Below are 27619 nucleotides of genomic sequence, written 5' to 3' on the forward strand. Positions count from 1 at the left end.
TAATAAACGGCGTAGTGGCAAAAAAATTCCAAACGCCAAAATTACGTTTTTTGGTCGCCGCAAGTTTTACGCAAAATGCAATAACAGGCGATCAAAACGTAGCATCTGCGCACAAATGGTACCATTAGAAACGTCAGCTCGAGATGCAAAAAATAAGCCGTCACTGAGCCATAGATCCCAAAAAATGAGAACACTACGGGTTTCGGAAAATGCCGCAAAACGTACGCCACTTTTATTGGACAAGCTTGTGAATTTTTTTTATCCCCTTAGATACAAGTAAACCTATACATGTTTGGTTGCTACAAACTCGCACCGACCTGAGGCATCATACCTACACATCAGTTTTACCATATAGTGAACAAGGTGAATAAAATATCACAAAAACTATTGTGCCATCACACTTTATTTGCAGTTTTTTCACACTTGGAATTTTTTTGCGGTTTTCCAGTACACCATATGGTAAAATTTATGGTTTCATTTAAAAGTACAACTTATCCCGCAAAAAACAAGCCCTAAAGCCTGGTTTACACGCTTCAATAGATCTTTCAATCCGTCGTCGGGGTCAAGTTGTAATCGTATTGCAGCAAGTTGTGACGTATTTGCGTGTGAAACCTACGTGCAATCAAGACTGAACGAAAATACGGTGATCGCATACACGTCGTTTATTCCTCATACATTGGACGTTTTGTTGTATGAACTTAGTCAATTGTAACGTGTGACATCCCTCATACGATTTTGGTGTCTGAGGCTATGTGCGCAGGTGTGCGCTCTGCACCGCAGCTTAAAAAAGGTCTGCTTCAGAGCGCAGCTGAAAAGCTGCGTTCTGAAGCGCCTCACGATGTCTGTCATTCACTAATCTCTGTCAGTCGGTCACTATCTCTGTCCCTCTCTCTCTGTCCAAGTCAGTCTATCCCTCTTACCCCCTCTCTCATACTCACCGATCCCCGGCCCGGCTCTGCACGGCATTCACACTGCTCCGGCGGCTTTTACTGTTTTGAAAAAGCCGGCCGCCCATTAAACAATCTCGTATTCCCTGCTTTCCCCGCCCACCGGCGCCTATGATTGGTTACAGTGAGACACGCCCGCACGCTGAGTGACAGGTGTCCCACTGCACCCAATCACAGCAGCCGGTGGGCGTGTCTATACTGTGCAGTGAAATAAATAATTAAATAATTAAAAAAAACGGCGTGCGGTCCCCCCCCAATTTTAATACCAGCCAGATAAAGCCATACGGCTGAAGGCTGGTATTCTCAGGATGGGGAGCTCCACGTTATGGGGAGCCCCCCAGCCTAACAATATCAGCCAACAGCCGCCCAGAATTGCCGCATACATTAGATGCGGCAGTTCTGGGACTGTACCCGGCTCTTCCCGATTTGCCCTGGTGCGTTGGCAAATCGAGGTAATAAGGAGTTATTGGCAGCCCATAGCTGCCAATAAGTCCTAGATTAATCATGTCAGGCGTCTATGAGACACCTTCCATGATTAATCTGTAAATTACAGTAAATAAACACACACACCCGAAAAAATCCTTTATTAGAAATAAAAACACAAACATATACCCTGGTTCACCACTTTAATCAGCCCCAAAAAGCCCTCCTTGTCCGGCGTAATCCAGGATGATGCAGCGTCGCTTCCAGCGCTGCTGCATGGAGGTGACCGGAGCTGCAGCAGACACCGCCGCTCCGGTCACCTCCACACAGCAAAAGAAGACAGCCCCGCGATCAGCTGAGCTGTCACTGAGGTTACCCGCTGTCACTGGATCCAGCGGTGGATGCAGCGGTGGCCGCGGGTAACCTCAGTGACAGCAGCTGATCGCGCGGCTGTCTTCATTTGCTGTGTGGAGGTGACCGGAGCGGCTGTGTCTGCTGCAGCTCCGGTCACCTCCATGCAGCAGCGCTGGAAGCGACGCTGCATCATCCTGGATTACGCCGGACAAGGAGGGCTTTTTGGGGCTGATTAAAGTGGTGAACCAGGGTATATGTTTGTGTTTTTATTTCTAATAAAGGATTTTTTCAGGTGTGTGTGTTTATTTACTGTAATTTACAGATTAATCATGGAAGGTGTCTCATAGACGCCTGACATGATTAATCTAGGACTTATTGGCAGCTATGGGCTGCCAATAACTCCTTATTACCTCGATTTGCCAACGCACCAGGGCAAATCGGGAAGAGCCGGGTACAGTCCCAGAACTGCCGCATCTAATGTATGCGGCAATTCTGGGCGGCTGTTGGCTGATATTGTTAGGCTGGGGGGCTCCCCATAACGTGGAGCTCCCCATCCTGAGAATACCAGCCTTCAGCCGTATGGCTTTATCTGGCTGGTATTAAAATTGGGGGGGACCGCACGCCGTTTTTTTTAATTATTTATTTATTTCACTGCACAGTATAGACACGCCCACCGGCTGCTGTGATTGGGTGCAGTGGGACACCTGTCACTCAGCGTGGGGGCGTGTCTCACTGTAACCAATCATAGGCTCCGGTGGGCGGGGAAAGCAGGGAATACGAGATTGTTTAATGGGCGGCTGGCTTTTTCAAAACAGTAAAAGCCGCCGGAGCAGTGTGAATGCCGTGCAGCGCCGGGGATCGGTGAGTATATGAGAGAGGGCTGCTCAATTCACTTACTCAGGAGTTTAGCGGTCACCGGTGAGTCCTTCACGGGTGACCGCTAATCAGGACGCGACACAGACAGAGCCGCAGCATGACAATGAAGTCGGGTGAGGTTCACCCGAGTTCATTCTGACAGTGCGGCTCTGTTTGTGTCTGCTGTCATCTGCCATTCAGCTCTGCTACATGGCTGTCTGTGTCTGCTGTCAGCGGCCATGTAGCAGAGCTGAAAGGCAGATGACATAGTAAAACCGCATCCCTACACATTGCACACGCTTGGCAAGTCAATAAATAAAAAAAAAAAAAGGTGCCCAATGCATACGTCACAGAACACATGATCTAAAGGATCGCACACAAAATTGATCAATTTAACATAGACTACTAACGCACGTGTGACAGCAAATGACCGACCTACGTGCAATCTCATTCAATCGCATATGCGACCTGGGCGTGTCACATCGCATACGAGATCGCATACCTAATTGTAAGGTGTAAAGCTGGCTTTACATGGCAAGATTGACGGAAAAATAAAAAAGTTACAGCTCTTGGAAGAAGGGGAGCAAAAAACAAAAACGCAAAAAATGTAAAAGGCTCTGGGGCTGAAGGGGTTAAACTATTGATATATACGGTAAATATGGATGTCACACAGATGACAATATAAATGGAAATCGTCTGAGTTTTCAGATGAAAATTGGTCGATTTTTCATACACTTGCATGACCATGGCCTTAATGTGCCTGTTATTGTTGATGGTATTATTATTATTATTATTATTAGACAGTTAAAGGGATTTTTTGGTGAAAACAATTTATCACTTATCCAGAGGATAGGTGGTAACTTATTGATCAGTGGGTCTGATCTATGGGTGCACTTCTCAGTAGAACTTTTATCCCTGTTAGAGGGAGTATGCATACATGATTGCTGCTCCAGTCATTCCCTATGGGGCTGCCAAGCCCTGCGCTTTGCTTTTTGCGGTAGCCCCATAGAGAATGAATGGAGCAGCGGATGGGTGTCTGACCTGCTTTGCCATTTTGTAACCAGGATAAAACTTACATATGAGGGAAACATTTAACAAACTTTTTTGCATTTGTAAAAAGCTGAAAACCAATTCAATACAGTGCATAAACCTGAATCATTTCATGATGCAGAGAAGAAGACCGACAAAGTGATGTTTTTTCTTTAATAGGTGTTCAAGCTTGTAAGTCAACAGGAAGGATGTAATCCTGATGTCTGGGTGAACTTGGCTTGTACGTCCTTTTTTTTGGGAATGTATAAAGAAGCCGAGGAGGCTGCTAATAAAGGTAAGGTTGTCCAAACATTTTAGGAATATTGGTAGAAATATACAACTGGCATGTGTAGGTTAGGATGCAGAGTAAGGAGGTTCTGAGTGGTGCTAAGCTAAATACTTATTTAACTAGTAGAGGTGAGTGAACTCGAGCTTCAGTGTTTGTACCGAACCCAGACTTTTCAAAAGATATATAAAAAAACAAAACAAAAACAAAGTGCAAGTTCGGAGTTCGGGTGCTTTTCGTATGCAAACCACTCACGAAAACATCATTGTGTCCAGGTACTCGGTGCTCAGCCTAGTGTAAGCCGCTTGTAGTGTTTGAATGGCTCTCACTAGGGTTAACAACAACGTGATTGGGTATAGTGTGCACCCAAAAAACTAAATAAATAAATAATGGAAATACCCTGCCCTCCCTTCCCCAGAAATGATCTGTTTATAGCTGGCTGTATGTGGGCGGAGACTCGAACTCCCCAATTACTGACTTCCATTGAGGTTCAGGTCAAGTCTGGGTCCCAAATCAAACTTTTTCAAAAGTCCGGCTGCACCCACTAAACCGAACTTCCACGGGTGCACTCATCTCTCCTAGCTAGCCTTTTTATTATTAGTTGTATGTAAAACTGTAGTTTTTCTTAGATTTTTTTCACACATACAAAACTGAAATCAGCTGCCAAGTAGTATTTTTGTAAATCTGGGAGGGAGGTATGATATGATTTCCATTTTTTTATTTACTCCCAGAACAGGGGAGTAAAGTTGCAAGAATATAGTGTAGCGTAAGATGTACCATATTTTTCAGACTATAAGGCGCACATAAAAGCCTATGATTTTCACAGAAATCGAAAGTGCGGCTTATAATCCGGTGCGCCTTATATATGAATACAGTACGATACATGGATTGAGCATTACGGCCACCGTAGTCAGGAGCCTCACTGAGTGCGGTGATACGTACAGCTCTGTGCGCAGGAGCCTCGCGGATTATTGGTGCCCCAAAAATGCCTCCTGTTAAGAGACATGCTTATGATGCAGATTTTAAACTTAAAGCTATAAGTCATGCAGTAGAGCATGGAAACAGAGCGGCTGCAAGAGAATTCAACATAAATGAATCTGGTGCGTAAGTGGAGAAAACAAGAAGATGCACTGCGCCAGGTAAAGAAGACCAAACTGAGTTTCCGCGGAAATAAAGCAAGATGGCCACAGTTGGAGGACAAAATAGAACAGTGGGTTATTGAACAGAGAACCGCAGGTAGACGCTTCTCCAATGTCTCTATTCGACTCAAAGCCACAACGTTAGCACGCGACATGGAGATCAAAGAGATTCGAGGAGGTCTTTCATGGTGCTTTCGTTTTATGAAAAGGCGTAATCTCTCCATCCGCACTAGAACTACTGTCTGCCAGCAACTGCCAAAGGATTATGAAGAGAAGCTGGCAATTTTCCGCACCTATTGCATGACCAAGATAAATGAAAAGAATATCCAGCCAGAACACATCACTAACATGGATGAGGTCCCCCTCACTTTCGATATCCCCTTAAATCGTACTGTTGAGAAACAGGGACCAGTACGGTATCTATACGTACCATAGGAAACGAGAAGTCCTCTTTCATTGTATTTCTCGCGTGTCAGGCTAATGGCCAGAAACTACCACCCATGGTCATTTTCAAGAGAAAGACTTTACCAAAAGAAAAGTTTCCTGCTGGTGTCATCATCAAAGCTAACCCAAAGGGCTGGATGGACGAGGAGAAGATGATTGAGTGGCTGAGGGAGGTCTACGTCAAGAGACCGGATGGCTTTTTTCACAAATCCCCATCCCTGTTGGTTTGTGACTCCATGTGCGCCCATGTGACCGATAATGTCAAAGCCCAAGTGAAGAAAACTAATTCAGAGTTTGCCGTAATTCCGGGTGGATTAACCAAAGAGCTCCAGCCACTAGATATCGGCATCAACGGGTCATTTAAAGTTAAATTGCGAGCTGCGTGGGAGCATTGGATGACAGAAGGTGACCACACATTCACCAACACAGGGAGGCAACGCCGGGCAAGTTATGCCACTATGTGCCAGTGGATCGTGGATGTCTGGAAAAAGGTATCAGTCTCCAGTGTAATCCGAGCTTTCAGGAAGGCTGGAATCATCACTGAAGAGCTAAGCAGCAGCAACGAGACTGACTCAGATAACGATGAGGGGGACCCGAGAATGCTTGATATAGAAATCGCCCAACTGTTAAACTCAGACACTGAAGATGAAGAATTTGATGGATTTGTGGAGGAGGAATGAACTGAAAATGTATTGATTTGCAGTTACAACTGAACAAGTTGAGAGTTATTGTGGAAGAGTTGAATAAATTTTGACCTACAGTCTGAGCTTTGTTTCATTTAAAGTGAACCTGTCACCAGTTTTATGGCCCAGAAGCTGTGGCCACCACCAGTGGGCTCTTATATACCGCATTCTAACATGCTGTATATAAGAGCGCAGGCCGCGCTGTACAACATAAAAATCACTTTATAATACTGTACTCACCTAAACCGGTCGCTCCGGTGCTGCTTGGCCAGATGGGCGGCGCTGTTCTCTGGGACCGGCGCCTCTTCTTTCGGCCATCTTGCTCCTCTGTCTTCTGAAGCCTGTGTGCATGACGTGGACGCGTCTATGGGGAGCACCTCAGTTTTACCTGTATTTTTTATAACCTATAAGGTGAACATTGTCCCGCAGTGCAGAATGGAAGGTGAGGAGAGTGGTGTGTAGTTTAGGAAGGGTTACAAATACTTCATCAGCAAATAAGGATATTTTAAATTCTTTACTTAAAACCCTTTTACTTCCGCTTGGCGCCTAATTTTAACTCCTAGTAGCTCTATGTGGAGAGATAAAACAAGATGGGCGGCAATGCACAACCCTGTCTTGTGACGCTCAAAATAGGAAAAGCTGCAGACAGGTGGTGAGAGAACCTAATTAAGGCTGTTGGAGTGATATACAGGTTCAGGAACACTTGTAAGAAATGGCCCCAGAATCCAAACGTTTTGAGGGATTGACACATAAAGGGCCAGCTCAGGTTCTCACCATTGAGGCTGCATAAAAGCCACAATCCCGCCTACTTATTGATTACTTCTACCAAATCTATAGGCTGTCTGGTGTTGTTCCCTCCCTGTCTAAGGGAATAAAGCCCACCTGGTCCTTATAGATCAAAGCGAGCAGATGGTCAATCCATTGGCTACAATGCAGATAAAGATTTTCAGATCTGAATGTAGCAGTGCTATGGGCCTATAATTGGAGGAATATTGGAGAGATCCTTATTCGGTTTAGAATTAAAGACCATGTTGTAGTGCAGCGTTATGGAAGGGATCTGTACAGGAGTTTTGCAAGGGAGCATGGTGAGGAGCCAGTTCTGCTTGTTAGACTATGTAATACAGGAAATCCTGTTAGAGTGCAGTAGATAAAGCATATTGTTTTGCTCAATTAAAGTATTTAGAAAAATAATTAAATAAAATACCTTTAAATATGTTATCACATTTCTCAGAGAACCCCTTTAAAGTCGCCACTGATGATTAAAGTTGCTCTCAGCTATTTCTTCAGCTTATTAAGACCACATTACAGGAAGGGAAGTTTAGAGACGTTCATGGTATAAATATTGCATAAAATGAGGCATGGACCATGAACACTTTTCAGAATTTCTTTGTCGCTCCATTGGGAGACCCAGACAATTGGGTGTATAGCTTCTGCCTCCGGAGGCCACACAAAGTATTACACTTAAAAGTGTAAAGCCCCTCCCCTTCTGCTTATACACCCCCCGTGCCTCACGGGCTCCTCAGTTTTTATGCTTTGTGCGAAGGAGGCTGACATCCACGCATAGCTCCACATCTTAGTCAGCAGCAGCTGCTGACTAGGTCGGATGGAAGAAAAGAGGGCCCATAACAGGGCCCCCAGCATGCTCCCTTCTCACCCCACTCTGGTCGGCGGTGCTGTTAAGGTTGAGGTACCCATTGCGGGTACATAGGCAGGAGCCACATGCTGTTTTCCTTCCCCATCCCTTAATGGGCTCTGGGTGAAGTGGGATCCTAATCGGTCTCCAGGCACTGGGACCGTGCTCCCTCTGCAGCCCCTGGGGAATCTGCTGGACAGGAGCCGGGTATCGTCAGGGACAAGGCCCTGCTACTGTGAGGTACTCTGTGTCCCCTTGGGGGACCGCGCATGGAGCGCTTGTGCCATACACACTGCAGCACTGCTGGGTGTGTTAGTGCGCCGGGGACTACCGCGCCAACCGCGCTTATTTGCCGGCCGCGCTTATAACTTTAGTCCCCGGCTTTTGCGGCCTAGTATCGCATATTCCCGCCCTCAGGCCTGCCAGTCAGGGGAAGGGCGGGACGCTGCACAGGACGTCAGCGGTGAGGGCTAGAGCATACTTTGTATACTCCTCCCCCCTCACTCAGCACAGTGGGGCATCAGATTCCCGCACTTTCTAGGGCACGCCCACGGCCCCCTCCTCCCCACAGAACGCCGGCAGCCATTCCTGTCAGCACTTCTGACGCTGGAGAGGAGAGACAACACGGCTCTGGGAGGCCCAGGCAGGGAATCTGGTGATCACACAACCGCTTTGAGCGGTCGGTAAGCAGCACCTGTGGTGCTAGCCCCACTGAGTGCCGAAGTGTACATATATATATATGCTTATATGCTATACATTTACACTGTACGGTCGCACTGTTGATTTTTGGCTATATACCCTCCTGGTTTGTACTCAGAGGAGACAACAGCATGTCGTCCGCAAAAAGCAAGGGTGCCAAAGCACAGGCTTACTTTGCAACCTGTACCTCATGTGCGGCTATACTACCGGCAGGTTCCACCGATCCTCATTGTGTGCAATGCTCGGCCCCTGTGGCACTTACTCAGCCGGAGCCTCTGCTACTGGTGGCCCAGGTGGAACCACCTGCTACCACTGTCCAGGTGACCGGGACGGAGTTTGCAGTATTTGCTGACAAACTGTCTGAGAGTAAGGATAAATGGTCTGCTAAGATACTAGAAGCCTTACAGTCCAGACCGGTGACTCAGGCCCCGGGCACTGTTGAATCATTGACCCCAGGCCCCCCTCAGTTGGAGCAGCAAAGTGCTCCTGGGGTGACCCATAGGTCCCAGGGTGAGGTCTCTGACACGGACCGCAGTCCCAGGCCGCCTAAGCGGGCTCGCTGGGAAATTCCCTCGACTTCATCACACTGTTCAGGGTCTCAGCAGGAGGACTCTCTGGATGATGAAGCGGAGGTAGCAGATCAGGATTCTGATCCTGAGGCCGCTCTCAACCTAGATACACCTGAAGGTGACGCCATAGTGAATGACCTTATAGCGACCATCAATCAGGTGTTGGATATTTCTCCCCCAGCTACTCCAATTGAGGAGTCAGCTTCTCAGCAGGAGAAATTCCGTTTCAGGTTTCCCAAGCGTACATTGAGTACGTTTCTGGATCACTCTGACTTCAGAGAGGCAGTCCAGAAACACCGAGCTTGTCCAGATAAGCGTTTTTCCAAGCGCCTTAAGGATACACGTTATCCCTTCCCCCCTGACGTTGTCAAGGGCTGGGCTCAGTGTCCCAAGGTGGATCCTCCAGTCTCCAGACTGGCGGCTAGATCCATAGTTGCAGTGGAAGATGGGGCTTCACTCAAAGATGCCACTGACAAACAGATGGAGCTCTGGTTGAAATCCATCTATGAAGCTATCGGCGCGTCTTTTGCTCCAGCATTCGCAGCCGTATGGGCACTCCAAGCTATCTCAGCTTGTCATGCGCAGATTAATGCAGTCACACGTACGTCTGCTCCGCAAGTGGTGTCCTTAACCTCTCAGGCGTCGGCGTTTGCGTCCTACGCCATTAATGTTGTCCTGGACTCTGCGAGCCGTACGGCGGTAGCATCTGCCAATTCGGTGGCAGTTCGCAGGGCCATGTGGCTACGTGAATGGAAGGCAGACTCTGCTTCCAAAAAGTTCTTAACCGGTTTGCCATTTTCTGGCGACCGCCTGTTTGGTGAGCGATTGGATGAAATCATTAAACAATCCAAGGGAAAGGACTCATCCTTACCCCAGTCCAAACCAAACAGACCTCAACCACGGAAGGTACAATCGAGGTTTCGGTCCTTTCGGTCCGCGGGCAGGTCTCAATTCTCCTCGTCCAAAAGGCCTCAGAAGGATCAGAGGAACTCCGATTCATGGCGGTCTAAGTCACGTCCTAAAAAGACCGCCAGAGGAACCGCTCCCAAAGCGGCCTCCTCATGACTTTCGGCCTCCTCACACCGCATCCTCGGTCGGTGGCAGGCTTTCCCGCTTTTGCGACGCCTGGCTGCCACAGGTAAAAGACCGTTGGGTGAGAGACATTCTGTCTCACGGTTACAGAATAGAGTTCAGCTCTCGTCCTCCGACTCGGTTCTTCAGAACATCTCCGCCCCCCGAGCGAGCCGATGCTCTTCTTCAGGCAGTGTGCACTCTGAAGGCAGAAGGAGTGGTGATCCCTGTTCCTTTTCAGCAACAGGGTCACGGTTTTTACTCCAACTTGTTCGTGGTGCCGAAAAAGGACGGATCCTTCCGTCCTGTTCTGGACCTAAAACTGCTCAACAAACACGTAAAAACCAGACGGTTCCGGATGGAATCGCTCCGCTCCGTCATCGCCTCAATGTCCCAAGGAGATTTGCTAGCATCAATCGACATCAAAGATGCTTATCTCCACGTACCGATTGCTCCAGAGCATCAGCGCTTCCTGCGTTTCGCCATAGGGGACGAACACCTTCAGTTCGTGGCACTGCCTTTCGGCCTGGCGACAGCCCCACGGGTCTTCACCAAGGTCATGGCAACAGTAGTAGCAGTTCTGCACTCTCAGGGACACTCGGTGATCCCTTACTTAGACGATCTGCTTGTCAAGGCACCCTCTCAAGTGGCATGCCAACACAGCCTGAACATTGCTCTGGAGACTCTCCAGAGTTTCGGGTGGATCATCAATTTTCCAAAGTCAAATCTGACACCGGCCCAATCACTGACATATCTTGGCATGGAGTTTCATACTCTCTCAGCGATAGTGAAGCTTTCGCTGGACAAACAGCGTTCACTACAGACAGGGGTGCAATCTCTCCTTCAAGGCCAGTCACACCCCTTGAGGCGCCTCATGCACTTCCTAGGGAAGATGGTAGCAGCAATGGAGGCAGTTCCTTTTGCGCAGTTTCATCTGCGTCCACTTCAATGGGACATTCTCCGCAAATGGGACAGGAAGTCGACGTCCCTCGACAGGAACGTCTCCCTTTCTCGGGCAGCCAAGGCTTCCCTTCAGTGGTGGCTTCTTCCCACTTCTCTGTCGAAGGGGAAATCCTTCCTGCCCCCATCCTGGGCTGTGGTCACGACGGACGCGAGCCTGTCAGGGTGGGGAGCGGTCTTTCTCCACCACAGGGCTCAGGGTACTTGGACTCAGCCAGAGTCCTCCCTTCAGATCAATGTTCTGGAGATAAGGGCAGTGTATCTTGCCCTAAAGGCGTTCCAGCCGTGGCTGGAAGGCAAGCAGATCCGAATTCAGTCGGACAACTCCACAGCGGTGGCATACATCAACCACCAAGGTGGAACACGCAGTCGGCAAGCCTTCCAGGAAGTCCGGCGGATTCTGCTATGGGTGGAAGCCACAGCCTCCACCATATCCGCAGTTCACATCCCGGGCGTAGAAAACTGGGAAGCAGACTTTCTCAGTCGCCAGGGCATGGACGCAGGGGAATGGTCCCTTCACCCGGACGTGTTTCAGGAGATCTGTTGCCGCTGGGGGACGCCGGACGTCGACCTAATGGCGTCCCGGCACAACAACAAGGTCCCGACATTCATGGCACGGTCTCAAGATCACAGAGCTCTGGCGGCAGACGCCTTAGTTCAGGATTGGTCGCAGTTTCAACTCCCTTATGTGTTTCCTCCTCTGGCACTGTTGCCCAGAGTGTTACGCAAGATCAGGTCCGACTGCCGCCGCGCCATCCTCGTCGCTCCAGACTGGCCGAGGAGGTCGTGGTACCCGGATCTGTGGCATCTCACGGTGGGCCAACCGTGGGCACTACCAGACCGACCAGACTTGCTGTCTCAAGGACCGTTTTTCCATCTGAATTCTGCGGCCCTCAACCTGACTGTGTGGCCATTGAGTCCTGGATCCTAGCGTCTTCAGGGTTATCTCAAGAGGTCATTGCCACTATGAGACAGGCTAGGAAACCAACGTCCGCCAAGATCTACCACAGGACGTGGAGGATATTCTTGTCTTGGTGCTCTGATCAGGGTTTTTCTCCCTGGCCATTTGCCTTGCCCACTTTTCTTTCCTTCCTTCAATCCGGATTGGAAAAAGGTTTGTCGCTCGGCTCCCTTAAGGGACAAGTCTCAGCGCTCTCTGTGTTCTTTCAGAAGCGCCTAGCCAGACTTCCACAGGTACGCACGTTCCTGCAGGGGGTTTGTCACATAGTCCCTCCTTACAAGCGGCCGTTAGAACCCTGGGATCTGAACAGGGTGCTGATGGCTCTTCAGAAACCACCTTTCGAGCCAATGAGGGATATTTCTCTCTCACGCCTTTTGCAGAAAGTGGCCTTCCTAGTAGCAGTCACATCACTTCGGAGAGTGTCTGAGCTAGCAGCGCTGTCATGCAAAGCCCCTTTCCTGGTGTTTCACCAGGACAAGGTGGTTCTGCGTCCGGTTCCGGAATTTCTCCCTAAGGTGGTATCCCCCTTTCATCTCAATCAGGATATCTCCTTACCTTCTTTTTGTCCTCATCCAGTTCACCAATGTGAAAGGGATTTGCACTTGTTAGATCTGGTGAGAGCACTCAGACTCTACATTTCTCGTACGGCGCCCCTGCGCCGCTCGGATGCACTCTTTGTCCTTGTCGCTGGCCAGCGTAAAGGGTCACAGGCTTCCAAATCAACCCTGGCTCGGTGGATCAAGGAACCAATTCTCGAAGCTTACCGATCTCTGGGCTTCCGGTTCCCTCAGGGCTGAGGGCCCATTCTACCAGAGCCGTGGGTGCGTCCTGGGCCTTGCGGCACCAGGCTACGGCTCAGCAGGTGTGTCAGGCAGCCACCTGGTCGAGCCTGCACACTTTCACGAAACACTATGCATACCTGTGCTTCGGCAGATGCCAGCCTAGGTAGGCGAGTCCTTCAGGCGGCGGTTGCCCACCTATAGGAAGGGGCCGTTTTACGGCTCTATTACGAGGTTTTACTTTACCCACCCAGGGACTGCTTTTGGACGTCCCAATTGTCTGGGTCTCCCAATGGAGCGACAAAGAAGAAGGGAATTTTGTTTACTTACCGTAAATTCCTTTTCTTCTAGCTCCAATTGGGAGACCCAGCACCCGCCCCTGTTCCCTTCGGGCTGTTGTTCTTTGTGTACACATGTTGTTCATGTTGAATGGTTTCAGTTCTCCGAAATTTCTTCGGATTGAATTTACTTTAAACCAATTTATAACTTTTCCTCCTTCTTGCTTTTGCACCAAAACTGAGGAGCCCGTGAGGCACGGGGGGTGTATAGGCAGAAGGGGAGGGGCTTTACACTTTTAAGTGTAATACTTTGTGTGGCCTCCGGAGGCAGAAGCTATACACCCAATTGTCTGGGTCTCCCAATTGGAGCTAGAAGAAAAGGAATTTACGGTAAGTAAACAAAATTCCCTTCATTGTACTTGTGAGTTAATTAAGGCTGTAGATACTGTAAGTGTCAAGTTGGCAACAATAAAATAATTACTCCCGCCCTACACCGGTCATGAGTGACCAGTAGGTAATGGGTTTGGCAAAGTGTAAGAAGCCTGTGGAGCCGAAATGCGTCTCCTTTAAAAGGCTACCTCCACCTCCAGGGCTCAAACCTCTTGCAAAATCATGTGTTGTTTGCCATCAGAGTTTAAGCCTTTTATTTTTAACCCTAGAGAAAGTGTAAATGCAAGTTTAACTCTTATCTATAGCTCGCGGAGAGGATGATCCATGGGTAGACTGTACCGAGGTCCGGTCAGTGAGGGGGATCCAGGTCAAGAGGGCAGCCCAACCAAGGAGAATGGATAGGAAGGGGAAAAAGAAGAGACCAATAAAAGAAGAATATAAAGAATTAAAAAAAAAATGTAGAAAACGTTATAAAAGTTAGCAACGACATTGTACTTTTCATCTTTTCATGTTTAAACTGAAGTCTCAAATCGTCTGGGAGACAGGGACCAAAGCAGCCAAGGAAACCTTCTTATTGGAAAAAGTAATTGGATGCATTTCTATGCTCGTGGAAGGAGTGCAGGTGTATTCTGTAGAACAGCAGAAAGGTAGTAACTAGAGATGAGCGAACTCAATGTTCGGTTTTCTGAACACCGACTTAAAAAGAAAAGCAGAGTTAAGGTTCGGAGATCAGATGCTTTACATATGATGACCACTCGCACGATCATTGCTGTGCTCAGGTATGCTCGGTGCTCAGACGCTTGCAGTGCTTGATCAACTCGTATTGGAGGTAACAACAGCATGATCAGATGTAGTGTGCTCAAAAAAAAAAAAAAAAATAGGAAAAATCCTGCTCACCCTCCCCTGGAAGTGATCTGCTTATGGCTGGCTGATGGAGGAGACCTGAACTGCCAATCAGTGATTTCCATTGGGATTCAGGCCAAGTCCGAACGTGTGGTGGTACGGTTCAGCTGCACCCGTTGAACTGAACTTCCACAGGTTTGCTCACTGTTAGTAGTAACAGGGACAGGAGGTGAGTTGGGTGGAGAGCTTCAGGAGGGGAACCAGTGATATCTAGTCTCACTACCTGTGCTGCCAGTAAGCATAACATGTCATTAACCATACCGAGGTCAAATGTTAACTTATCAATATTAGCAACAAGTGTCAATAATTGCACAACATTCTATAAACTCCAGCTGGGCAAGTCGGCGAGGTAAGTTGGGAAGAGCATGGGAGAACTCCCCATAGATGATTAGCCAACTGGGGGCTCCTCTCTGGTGTCTATGAAGCTAGAAGGTGAAATAGGTAACTTTCTCTTCCTTGAGTTCTTGCCAAATTTGTAGCAATGAAGGTAGAGGATGTAGCCAATCCAGTAAGTCAGGTAAAAGCATGTATTGGTCTTTGCAAAAGTGTGATACGTCAAAGTGGGTTCAGAGAGTAGCCAAGTGGCAGAGCCCTTTTTGTAGGCTTTAACCTCTTCACGACACATGTCGTACTGGGTACTTCATGGATCGTGTCAGGTTAACCTCTGCCTGCTGCCGCCAGCAGCGATTGCTGCACATGTCAGCTGATTTGAACAGCTGACATGTGCGGCTATCAGGCATGAGTGGATTCGCTTCCCACTCGCGCCTATTAACCCCTTAGATCGCGTTGTGAAGATGTTACAATGCGATGTAACAGCGGGCCGCAGTGAGCATTCACTTACCCGGCTCCATCGGAAGTCACGTGATGCGATCACGTTGATCCGATGGTTGCTTTGGTAGCACAGGGTCATTGCTGCTCTGATCTACAAGAGCGATCAGACTGCGGATCATTATAGTCCCCTATGGGGGGGCCTAGTAAAATAAAATAAAAAAAGTTTTACAAAATTAAAAAAAATAAAAAACCCTAAAAGTTCATATCACCTCCCATTCACCCCATTGAAAATTAAAGGGTGAAAAAAAAAAAATCTACACATATTTGGTATCGCCGCTTTCAGAAATGCCAGATCTATCAAAATATAAAATCAATTAATCTGATTGGTAAGTGGCGTAAATCCAAACGCTAAAATTAAGTTTTTGGTCGACGCAAAATATGATAAAAGGTGATCAAAACATAGCATCTGTGCAAAAATGGTACAGTTAAAAACGTCAGCTCAAGATGCAAAAAATAAGTCATCACTGAGCCATAGATCCCAAAAAATGAGATGCTACGGATCATGGAAAATGGCGCAAAAGGTGTGCCATTTTTTTGGGACAAACTTCTGAATTTTTTTTAACCCCTTAGAAAAAAGTAAAGCTATACATGTTTGGTATTACAAACTCGCACCGACCTCAGGCATCACACCGACGCATCAGTTTTACCATATAGTGAACACTGTGAAAAAAATATCTTATAAACAATCATGCAGTCGCACTTTTTTTGCAATTTGTTTGCACTTGGAATTTTTTTTGCCGTTTTTCAGTACACTATATGGTAAACTTATAATTTCATTTAAAAGTAGAACTCGTCCTGCAAAAAAATCAAGCCTTCATATGGCAAGATTGACAGAAAAATAAAAAAGTTACGGCTCTTGGAAGAAGGGGAGCAAACCCCCCCCCCCAAAAAACGGAAAAATGGAAAATCGCCCAGGGGTGAAGGGGTTAAGTTTGATCGGTGCCTCCACAGTTGGCTGCAGAAATCTGTAGCTTAGCATTATTGCCTCATTCTGTACTAATTTTAATATTACATAAAGTTAGAAAAAACATCATCTGAGCAATATATATATTGATAATAATATATTTAGGCATCAGTTTGCTCCACTGTTGGTGAGGCTCCATCTTGGTCTATCTGGAGAAAAGGCTGAGACGCCGTGCTGTAGAACATGACAGACAATTTATTTCACAGATTATGTTTTATACTAAATAGGAATGTTGTCATTTCTTTCTCTGTTTAATTTTATAATTTGTTCAATATATTAATTTACATTTTTGTGTTCATTGCTTTTTCAGCTCCTAAAAGCCATCTGCAGAATCGCTTGCTTTTCCACTTGGCTCATAAGGTACAAAATGAACAAGTTAATATTATTTTGCTTCAAAGGGGTTTTCCATTACATTTTCACTAAAGCTTGATTAGCCCAATGGATTATAATCAGATTAAAAAACTTTACTTGCTTTCTGAAGAGCCCATGTTCTCTGCACTCGTAGCCATGTATCTCACCAGACTGCTGACATCAACATCATGTGACGGCTGCCGAAAATCAGCCTCTCAGCCATCCGAGTCCCACCTCAGCCAGATGATCATGCCAGTAGTTTACAGAGGACACCACTGCGAGAGTAGAGGATCGGCACTCATTAAAGCAGAGAATACAGGTTTTTCAGTTTTCTTACATCCTCCTGGGAGCTTTATTTACAGTTCTTGAGAGCTTCCCGGTGATGTTACACAGTATAAGCACCTGGACGTACTATGCTTTTATCTCTAGCCTTAAAAAAGCTTGCCTTGTCAATATAAAAATACACACAGCAGTTATGTGGAGCGTCAATATATCCAAACGAATGGCTTACCTTAGGTGTCACGTCAGTTTGGATTACCGCAGAATTCTAGCAGAAGGAAAATTCTTTTATTCCATCGCAAAAGTAACAAATAGCAACATTTCGGCTCTATCAGGGCTTTCTCAAGCGGTTTACTTTATCAAAGGAGTAAAGAAGGAATGTTGCATCCGCTGGAGTGCTGCAGTGATCTCCTCTTTTGGTATGCATATTTAGGCTTTTAGTCTACATGCGCACGCTGCAGTTTTTTCTGCACACAAATTGCAACCAAAACTTTTGTTACAGCCTAGAAATGTGCAAAAAACGCTTGTAATGTAGGTGCGTTTTTGGTGCGTTTTTGATGCATTTTTTTGTGACCAAACGCTAGAAGAATGAACATGCTGCATCTTTTTTGTCACAAACTTTTGAGAAAAAAAAGCTTACAAACTGCAATGTGCACATAGTAAATCTAACTTCCCATAGACTTTGCTGGGAAGTCAAATGTCAGGAAGTTCTGACAACAAAACTGCACCAAAAAACACGACAAAAAATGCAGCGTGCGCATGTAGCCTTAGGGTAAAACTGACATCATGTGCTGTAGTTTCTGCAGTGTGTGTGTAACTCAATATAAACACCTACTGCTTTCTTCTTCTGTATCCAGCGCCATTCTGCTTCTCTTCTGAATGAAGTCATTGCTCTTCAGACTCTCCGGGTCTCATTAGACTATTTCCAACAAGAAAAATAGCACTGACAGCGAGTGAAGAGAAGAGTGTGTGCTCTAGATCTTTGTTCATGCAGCGTGTTTCAAAGTTGGGTTGACTCCATCAATGAAACAGTTTATATGGATAAAGTTGCAGGCAACATACATCCTTTCTTTGTCGCTCCATTGGGAGACCCAGACAATTGGGTGTATATCTTCTGCCTCCGGAGGCCACACAAAGTATTACACTTAAAAGTGTAAAGCCCCTCCCCTCTGCCTATACACCCCCCCGTGCATCACGGGCTCCTCAGTTTTTATGCTTTGTGTTGAAGGAGGCACACATGAACGCAAGCTCCACATTTTAGTCAGCAGCAGCTGCTGACTTTATCGGATGGAAGAAAAGAGGGCCCCTAACAGGGCTCCCGGCATGCTCCCTTCTCACCCCACTCTGGTCGGCGGTGCTGTTAAGGTTGAGGTACCCATTGCGGGTACAAAGGCTGGAGCCACATGCTGTTATCCTTCCCCATCCCTTAGGGGCTCTGGGTGAAGTGGGATCCTAACCGGTCTCCAGGCACTGGGACCGTGCTCCCTCCGCAGCCCCTGGGGGAATCTGACGGACAGGAGACCGGGTATCGTCAGGGACAGGGCCCTGCTCCTCTGAGGTACTCTGTGTCCCCTTGGGGATGGCGCATAGAGCGCCTGTGTAACTGACGCTGCAGCACCTGCCGGGTGTTTTGCGTCGCCGGGACTACCGCGCCGACCGCGCTTGTTTGGCGGCCGCGCTAATAAATTTAGTCCCCGGCTTTTGCGGCCTTGTACCGCAAACTCCCGCCCCCGGGCCTGCCAGTCAGGGGTGAGGGCGGGACGCTAGACTGCATGTCAGCGGTGAGGGCTGGAGCATACAGAGGTATCCTCCTCCCCCCTCACTAAGCACTGCGGGGCACCAGATTCCCGCACTTTCTGAGGCACGCCCACGGCTCCCTCCTCCTCTCAGGACGCTGGCAGCCATTCCTATCAGCACTTCTGACGCTGGAGAACTTCAGAGGGGAGACAACACCGAGCTCCACAGCTCTGGGAGGCCCAGGCAGGGAATCTGGTGGTCACACAACCGCTGAGGGCGGTCGGTAAGCCGCACCTGTTACTAGGTGCTGGCCCCCCTGGGTGCCGAAGTGTATATTTATATGCTTATATTGTATACATTTACTCTGTACGGCCGCACTATTGCTTTTGGCTATATACCCTCACTGATTGCTCTAAGAGGAGACAACAGCATGTCGTCCGCAAAAAGCAAGGGTGCCAAGGCACAGGCTTATTTTGCAACCTGTACCTCATGTGCGGCTATGCTACCTGCAGGTTCCACCTACCCTCATTGTGTGCAATGCTCGGCCCCTGTGACACTCACTCAGCCGGAGCCTCAGCCACTGGTGGGACCCTCGGCCCAGGTGGAACCACCTGCTGCCACTGTCCAGGTGACAGGGACAGAGTTTGCAGTGTTGGCTGACAAACTTTCTGAGTCTATTTCTCAATCCATGGCTCAGTCTATGGATAGATGGTCTGCTAAGATACTAGAAGCTTTGCAGTCCAGACCGGTAACACAGGCCCCGGGCACTGTTGAATCATTGCCCTCAGACCCCCCTCGGTCGGCGCAGCAAAGTGCTCCTGGGGCGACTCATAGGTCCCACGGTGAGGACTCCGACACGGACCGCAGTCCCAGACCGGCTAAGCGGGCTCGCTGGGAGCTTCCCTCGACTTCATCTCACTGTTCAGGGTCTCAGCTTGAGGACTCTCTGGAGGATGAAGCGGAGGTGGCAGATCAGGGCTCTGATCCTGACGCCGCTCTCAACCTTGATACACCTGAAGGGGACGCCATAGTAAACGACCTTATAGCGTCCATCAATCAGGTGTTAGAACTTTCTCCTCCAACTCCTCAGATTGAGGAGTCAGCTTCTCAGCAGGAGAAATTCCAATTTAGGTTTCCCAAACGGACACGTAGTGCGTTTCTTGATCACTCCAACTTCAGAGATACCGTCCAGAAACACCGAGCTTTTCCGGATAAGCGCTTTACTAAGCGCCTTAATGACACACGTTACCCCTTCCCCCCTGACGTAGTTAAGGGTTGGGCTCAGTGTCCCAAGGTGGATCCTCCAGTCTCTAGACTGGCGGCTAGATCCATAGTTGCAGTGGCAGATGGCTCATCGCTCAAGGATGCCACTGACAGGCAGATAGAGCTCCTGATGAAATCCATCTATGAAGCTATAGGCGCGTCTTTTGCTCCGGCATTCGCAGCCGTATGGGCACTCCAAGCTATCTCAGCTTGTCAGTCTGAGATTAATGCAGTCACACGTGCCTCTACTCCGCAGGTGGTGTCATTAACCTCTCAGGCGTCGGCTTTTGCGTCCTACGCCATGAATGCTGTCCTGGACTCTGCGAGCCGTACGGCGGTAGCATCCGCCAATTCAGTGGCAGTCCGCAGGGCCATGTGGCTACGTGAATGGAAGGCAGACTCTGCTTCCAAGAAGTTCTTAACCGGTTTGCCATTTTCTGGCGACCGCCTGTTTGGCGAGCAATTGGATGAAATCATTAAACAATCCAAGGGAAAGGACTTGTCCTTACCCCAGTCCAAACCAAACAGACCTCCACAACGGAAGGTACAATCGAGGTTTCGGTCCTTTCGGCCCTCAGCCAGGTCTCAATTCTCCTCGTCCAACAGGCCACAGAAGGGCCAGAGGAAATCTGATTCATGGCGGTCTAAGTCACGTCCTAAAAAGACCGCCGGAGGAACCGCTCCCAAAGCGGCCTCCTCATGACTTTCGGCCTCCCCAAACCGCATCCTCGGTCGGTGGCAGGCTCTCCTGCTTTTGCGACGCCTGGTTGCCACATGTCCAAGACCGATGGGTGAGAGACATTCTGTCTCACAATTACAGGATAGAGTTCAGCTCTCGTCCTCCGACTCAGTTCTTCAGAACATCGCCGCCCCCCGAGCGAGCCGAAGCTCTTCTTCAGGCGGTGAGCACTCTGAAGGCAGAAGGAGTGGTGATCCCTGTTCCCCTTCAGGAATGGGGTCACGGTTTTTACTCCAACTTGTTTGTGGTGCCAAAAAAGGACGGATCTTTCCGTCCCGTTCTGGACCTCAAACTGCTCAACAGACACGTGAAAACCAGGCGGTTCCGGATGGAATCTCTCCGCTCCGTCATCGCCTCGATGTCCCAAGGAGACTTCCTAGCATCAATCGACATCAGGGATGCTTATCTCCACGTGCCGATTGCACCAGAGCATCAGCGCTTCCTGCGTTTCGCCATCGGGGACGAACACCTTCAGTTCGTGGCACTGCCTTTCGGCCTGGTGACAGCCCCACGGGTCTTCACCAAGGTCATGGCAACAGTGGTAGCAGTCCTACACTCTCAGGGACACTTGGTGATCCCTTACTTAGACGATCTTCTTGTCAAGGCCCCCTCTCGGGTGGCATGCCAACACAGCCTGAACATTGCTCTGGAGACTCTCCAGAGATTCGGGTGGATCATCAATTTCCCAAAGTCAAAATTGACACCGACCCAATCGCTGACATATCTCGGGATGGAGTTTCATACTCTCTCAGCGATAGTGAAACTTCCGCTGGACAAACAGCGTTCACTACAGACAGGGGTGCAATCTCTCCTTCGAGCCCAGTCGCACCCCTTGAGGCGCCTCATGCACTTCCTAGGGAAGATGGTGGCAGCAATGGAGGCAGTTCCATTTGCGCAGTTTCATCTGCGTCCACTTCAATGGGACATTCTCCGCAAATGGGACAGGAGGTCGACGTCCCTCGACAGGAACGTCTCCCTTTCTCGGGCAGCCAAGGCCTCCCTTCAGTGGTGGCTTCTTCCCACTTCTTTGTCGAAGGGGAAATCCTTCCTGCCCCCATCCTGGGCTGTGGTCACGACGGACGCGAGTCTGTCAGGGCGGGGAGCGGTCTTCCTCCACCACAGGGCTCAGGGTACCTGGACTCAGCCAGAGTCCTCCCTTCAGATCAATGTTCTGGAGATAAGGGCAGTGTATCTAGCCCTAAAGGCGTTCCAGCCGTGGCTAGAGGGCAGGCAGATCCGAATTCAGTCGGACAACGCCACGGCGGTGGCATACATCAACCACCAAGGCGGCACACGCAGTCGTCAAGCCTTCCAGGAAGTTCGGCGGATTCTGCTGTGGGTGGAAGCCACAGCCTCCACCATCTCCGCAGTTCACATCCCGGGCGTAGAAAACTGGGAAGCAGACTTTCTCAGTCGCCAGGGCATGGACGCAGGGGAATGGTCTCTTCACCCGGACGTGTTTCAAGAGATCTGTTGCCGCTGGGGAACGCCGGACGTCGACCTAATGGCGTCCCGGCACAACAACAAGGTCCCGGCATTCATGGCACGGTCTCAAGATCACAGAGCTCTGGCGGCAGACGCATTAGTTCAGGATTGGTCGCAGTTTCGACTGCCTTATGTATTTCCTCATCTGGCACTGCTGCCCAGAGTGTTACGCAAGATCAGGTCCGACTGCCGCCGCGCCATCCTCATCGCCCCAGACTGGCCGAGGAGGTCGTGGTACCCGGATCTGTGGCATCTCACGGTGGGTCAACCGTGGGCACTACCAGACCGACCAGACTTGCTGTCTCAAGGGCCATTTTTCCATCTGAATTCTGCGGCCCTCAACCTGACTGTGTGGCCATTGAGTCCTGGATCCTAGCGTCTTCAGGGTTATCTCAAGAGGTCATTGCCACTATGAGACAGGCCAGGAAACCAACGTCCGCCAAGATCTACCACAGGATGTGGAGGATCTTCTTATCCTGGTGCTCTGATCAGGGTTTTACCCCCTGGCCATTTGCCTTGCCCACTTTTCTGTCCTTCCTTCAATCCGGAATGGAAAAGGGTTTGTCTCTCGGCTCTCTTAAGGGACAAGTCTCGGCGCTCTCTGTGTTTTTTCAGAAGCGTCTAGCCAGGCTTCCGCAGGTACGCACGTTCCTGCAGGGGGTTAGCCACATAGTCCCTCCTTACAAGCGTCCGCTAGAACCCTGGGATCTCAACAGGGTGCTAACGGCTCTTCAGAAACCACCTTTCGAGCCAATGAGGGATATTTCTCTTTCACGCCTTTCGCAGAAGGTGGTCTTCCTAGTGGCAGTCACATCACTTCGGAGAGTGTCTGAGCTAGCTGCACTGTCATGCAAAGCCCCCTTCCTGGTGTTTCACCAGGATAAGGTGGTTCTGCGTCCGGTTCCGGAATTTCTCCCTAAGGTGGTATCCCCTTTTCATCTCAATCAGGATATCTCCTTACCTTCTTTTTGTCCTAATCCAGTTCACCAATGTGAAAAGGATTTGCACTTGTTAGATCTTGTGAGAGCACTCAGACTCTACATTTCTCGTACGGCGCCCCTGCGCCGCTCGGATGCGCTCTTTGTCCTTGTCGCTGGCCAGCGTAAAGGGTCGCAGGCTTCCAAGTCAACCCTGGCTCGGTGGATCAAGGAACCGATTCTTGAAGCCTACCGTTCATCTGGGCTTCCGGTTCCTTCAGGGCTGAAAGCCCATTCTACCAGAGCCGTGGGTGCGTCCTGGGCATTGCGGCACCAGGCTACGGCTCAGCAGGTGTGTCAGGCGGCTACCTGGTCGAGTCTGCACACTTTCACAAAACACTATCAGGTGCATACCTACGCTTCGGCAGATGCCAGCCTAGGTAGGCGAGTCCTTCAGGCGGCGGTTGCCCACCTGTAGGAAGGGGCCGTTTTACGGCTCTTTTACCGAGGTATTCTTTTACCCACCCAGGGACTGCTTTTGGACGTCCCAATTGTCTGGGTCTCCCAATGGAGCGACAAAGAAGAAGGGAATTTTGTTTACTTACCGTAAATTCCTTTTCTTCTAGCTCCAATTGGGAGACCCAGCACCCGCCCCTGTTCCCTTCGGGCTGTTGTTCTTTGTGTACACATGTTGTTCATGTTGAATTGTTCTTGGTTCATGGTTTTCAGTTCTCCGAACATCCTTCGGATTGAATTTACCTTAGACCAATTTATAAGTTTCCTCCTTCCTGCTTTTGCACCAAAACTGAGGAGCCCGTGATGCACGGGGGGGTGTATAGGCAGAGGGGAGGGGTTTACACTTTTAAGTGTAATACTTTGTGTGGCCTCCGGAGGCAGAAGCTATACACCCAATTGTCTGGGTCTCCCAATTGGAGCTAGAAGAAAAGGAATTTACGGTAAGTAAACAAAATTCCCTTCTCTTCACTCTGTGGCCGCTTGTTTAACTGTTTGGTTTGAGCACTTTTAATCCCACCAGCATATGGGTCATAGATCGGAGCAGCAAGCCTTCATTATTACTAGTACGTAGTTGTGCTGGGTCACAAACTAGGCAGGTGATCATATACAATACTTTGCTTGCTGTGTCTCACATCGGAGGTAATACACTTGGAGCACCTTTTCTCTGTTTCCTTTCACTGGGGTCTATTTGACATGGAAGTCTCTTTTATATTGTTAGCCTAAGGAGCCTTGTTCTAACCCTCCATAGACATACATTGAAAAACCCGCTAAATTACTTTCTTAACTTCATCTCTACTCAGCATGCTCTAAGAGCTGCAGACCTACAGACCCTGCTGGGAGTAAAGGGGGCTTTACACGGTAGCGATATCGCTAGCAATTTCTAGCGATATCGAGCGTGTAAGTACCCGCCCCTGTCGTGCATGCGATTGTTTGTGATCGCTGCCGCAGCGAACATTATCGCTACGGCAGCGTCACACGCACTTACTTGGTCGACGGCGTCGCTGTGACTGCCGACGCTCGGCATCACAGCGACGTCACTAAGCGGCCAGCCAATCAAAGCGGAGGGGCGGAGCTGAGCGTGATGTAAACATCCCGCCCACCTCTTCCTTCCGCATTGTGGCTGGCGGCAGGTAAGGAGACGTTCCTCGCTCCTGCGGTGTCACACACAGCGATGTGTGCTGCCGCAGGAGCGACGAACCACAACGAAAAACAACCCTTACCGATTTTTGTGTTTGGGACGACCTCTCCATGGTGAACGATTTTCACCATTTTTGAGGTCGCTTAAGGTCGCAGGTACGTGTCACACGCTGCGATATCGTTAATCACGCCGGATGTGCGTCACTAACAACGTGACCCCGACGATAAAACATTAACGATATCGTAGCGTGTAAAGCCCCCTTAATAGTTTTCTCTACAGATTGCATTCCACTTACACATGATGTCAAGAACTTGTATGTGTTGTGACCAGAAATCATGCTGCCATACAGTGTCATTACTCGGTGTTCTTGTAGTTTTACGGATAAAACTGTTGTTTTCCTGCAAAACCACGTGACCATTAACCATTTTACAAAAAAACTGCATGTGGCCCAGTTCTTCCCCACTTGTCTCGGTTGCTGAAGTTATGGCCCATTTTCACTGTCTGATTTAAGGTCAGTAATGAGCGCTGATAGACCATTTTTAAACAGTCTAGAACTGTTTGCCGAACAATCGATGATACCATTGTTCTGTCTCCATATACAGTGCATGTTTACACGAGGAGATGTGCTGACGATAAGTGACGTGATTAAATCAGATCAGCCGACCATTGAGCTTTTAGCTCATCCAGAGATTGTTGGCATATTTCCACAGGCTAATATCACTTCATCTAAAAAGGATCTAACCGGGGAGAAGAAAACTCATGCATGGTGGACGCGCAATCCAGAGAGTAAAACCATATCACTGTGATCCTCAAATAATGAATAATAATTTTATTGAACAATCCAGATTACACACAAAATGTGGTTAAAATCACTTAAAAACATGTACTATCAAAACCCCACATCTCTCAATATGGTAATGGGGGGTATCACCCTGTGCAATCATACAAAGTACAATGATAAACAAACAGGTCCTGTCGCAGTGTAAACAATATCAACTAAAGTGGTTCCTATAAATACATATGATATAGGATAAATCCTATATCGGTAAGGTTTGTAAGACCGAGAGCAAAGCCTGTGAACTGTATCAGGTGTACAGCTGAGAATAACCCTGCATGGAGACAACAGTGTTATAGAATATAGACAGTCAATGTGTGGCATCAAAAAATGGCATAAGGGGCACACAATAAACACAATATGTTATATACAATACAATAAAATTGACCAAAATCTTTGCCAAACACACCCACAGATGGCTCACAAGCGGGTATCCAATTGCAGAGCTGTCATGCTCACAACCTATGAAGGGAGCTAAGCACAAGGTGAGACCCACAAGGGAGGAGAGGGACGTGGGGGAACCCCACGCGTATCGCTGGTGGGCAGCTTCGTCAGGGGAGGGTGTGTCCAAGATTGCATCACAACAGGTATTTATAGAGGTTCACAGTAGAGTAAATCATCCAATAATCACATAGTTACATGTACCATTGGTGGTATGTATCGAAGCGTGGCAGCCGGGTATGGACACCGGAACCGGAAGTGAGGCCGGAGGAAGACCCAGGACCACAACATAACATTGTAGCAAAATCTATGCTGTGGATCCATCCGATTAACCTGCGCACGGTCACACAGTAATCTGTGCTATTCGCATGGGGCTTGTTATGCATAAAGAACCTGCCAAATGAGCAAATATCAGCTCCGCTGTGACAGGAAGTGACGTTCACCCTTCGGCTACCATGGACACAGGATACGCCAGGACCACTGCGCATGACAGGGCTCCTGGCGCTCAAGCTGTGCTCAATATTAAGGCGCATGCGCAGACCAGAAGAGGATCTCCCTTTCGTGTCTGGCTGGCGAACGTCAGAAAACATGGGAGGTAGCTCAGTAAGAAGTGCATATATAGATATCAGGGAGGCTGGTATTGGTTACATAATGGGCTGATTTTAATGAAGTGCCCATAACTAACCAATCGTCGGGCTAAGCCGTACAGTGCACTGTGATTAAACCACATATGTAAAGAATGACAAAAAAGAGGGCTGGGCTAAAAGAGAGGCATGTACCTCTTTGATTATAAATCGTACATGCTGGGTAGATCGTGGGGTTAGATGAGCGATTTATCCAAAATGCACATATGTAGATCTCAAGGGTGGGAGCATAAACCATATAATCCCTATTGAGTTAACACTGCTATTGGTACCACCAAGGTAGACTTATCTTGTGGTTAAATATCAGAAAAGGTCTATATCGTACCAGAATTGCTGAGGGAACATGGTATTGTAAGTCTATGCGTCTATTTATCAAGAACCAAAGCCAGGAGCCCCTATTAAAATACAAGTGCTGTTTAATACCACCGACAGGGCGGATTTATCATGAAATGAGATGAAAATGCAAAACCCAAAACTCAGCCCCTCAGTAATTTGGTTGTCATAAAGAGGGGCTTGAGACCATTATTGGGATGTGAATGCTGTTGGTACCGTCAACAAGTAGACGGGTTTGCCATGGAAAAAAAGGATCTATTATAAGGCAGAAAATGTCCTTGTCCTTCATGGCGCATTGCACACTGAGCACAGATCTGTTGCTGTAAATACAGCCATTGAAGCAAATTAAGCCTGTGAGAACCAAAGGGCTGAGAAAATATGAGCGTCAGCAATTTCACTTTTGAGATCTTCCTTGCAGCTAATAGTTGGAATATTGGATGTGATTTCCCATTTTGAAATGATGGGTTGTTTAAGAAAAGGACAAATAAAGAAACATGACTAGAGAAGTAGAATAATAATCAAGCAATACACAACAGATATTGTCCTCCTTCATTCCTGAAAATAGGACAAAACAATCACTGATCTCTGGGAGATCAGCCAGAGAAAACACTGTCGGCAGCCAGCAAAGGCACTCAACACAGTGAAATCCTAGGTGCATTGTCCCCTGGCAAAGTATGCAAATCAAAAAAGTCAATGGAGCCTCTGTTAGGAGTCTCGACACGGTAAATAGCCAGATATACCTC

The 27619-nt window shown here is 48.4% G+C and overlaps 1 protein-coding gene across 1 annotated transcript in view; it reads left to right on the forward strand.

Annotated features, from left to right (window-relative positions):
* The window catches only part of IFT56 (intraflagellar transport 56), a 243338-nt gene that overhangs the window by 28900 nt on the left and 186819 nt on the right, over positions 1-27619 (forward strand). Inside the window, exons 4-5 of the mRNA XM_075321910.1 lie at positions 3789-3903; positions 16509-16558. Of these exons, the coding sequence (XP_075178025.1) occupies positions 3789-3903; positions 16509-16558 (165 nt within the window). The remainder of the gene's footprint in view (positions 1-3788; positions 3904-16508; positions 16559-27619) is intronic.

Source organism: Anomaloglossus baeobatrachus, chromosome 8, assembly GCF_048569485.1.
Source record: "Anomaloglossus baeobatrachus isolate aAnoBae1 chromosome 8, aAnoBae1.hap1, whole genome shotgun sequence".
NCBI classification, from domain to species: domain Eukaryota; kingdom Metazoa; phylum Chordata; class Amphibia; order Anura; family Aromobatidae; genus Anomaloglossus; species Anomaloglossus baeobatrachus.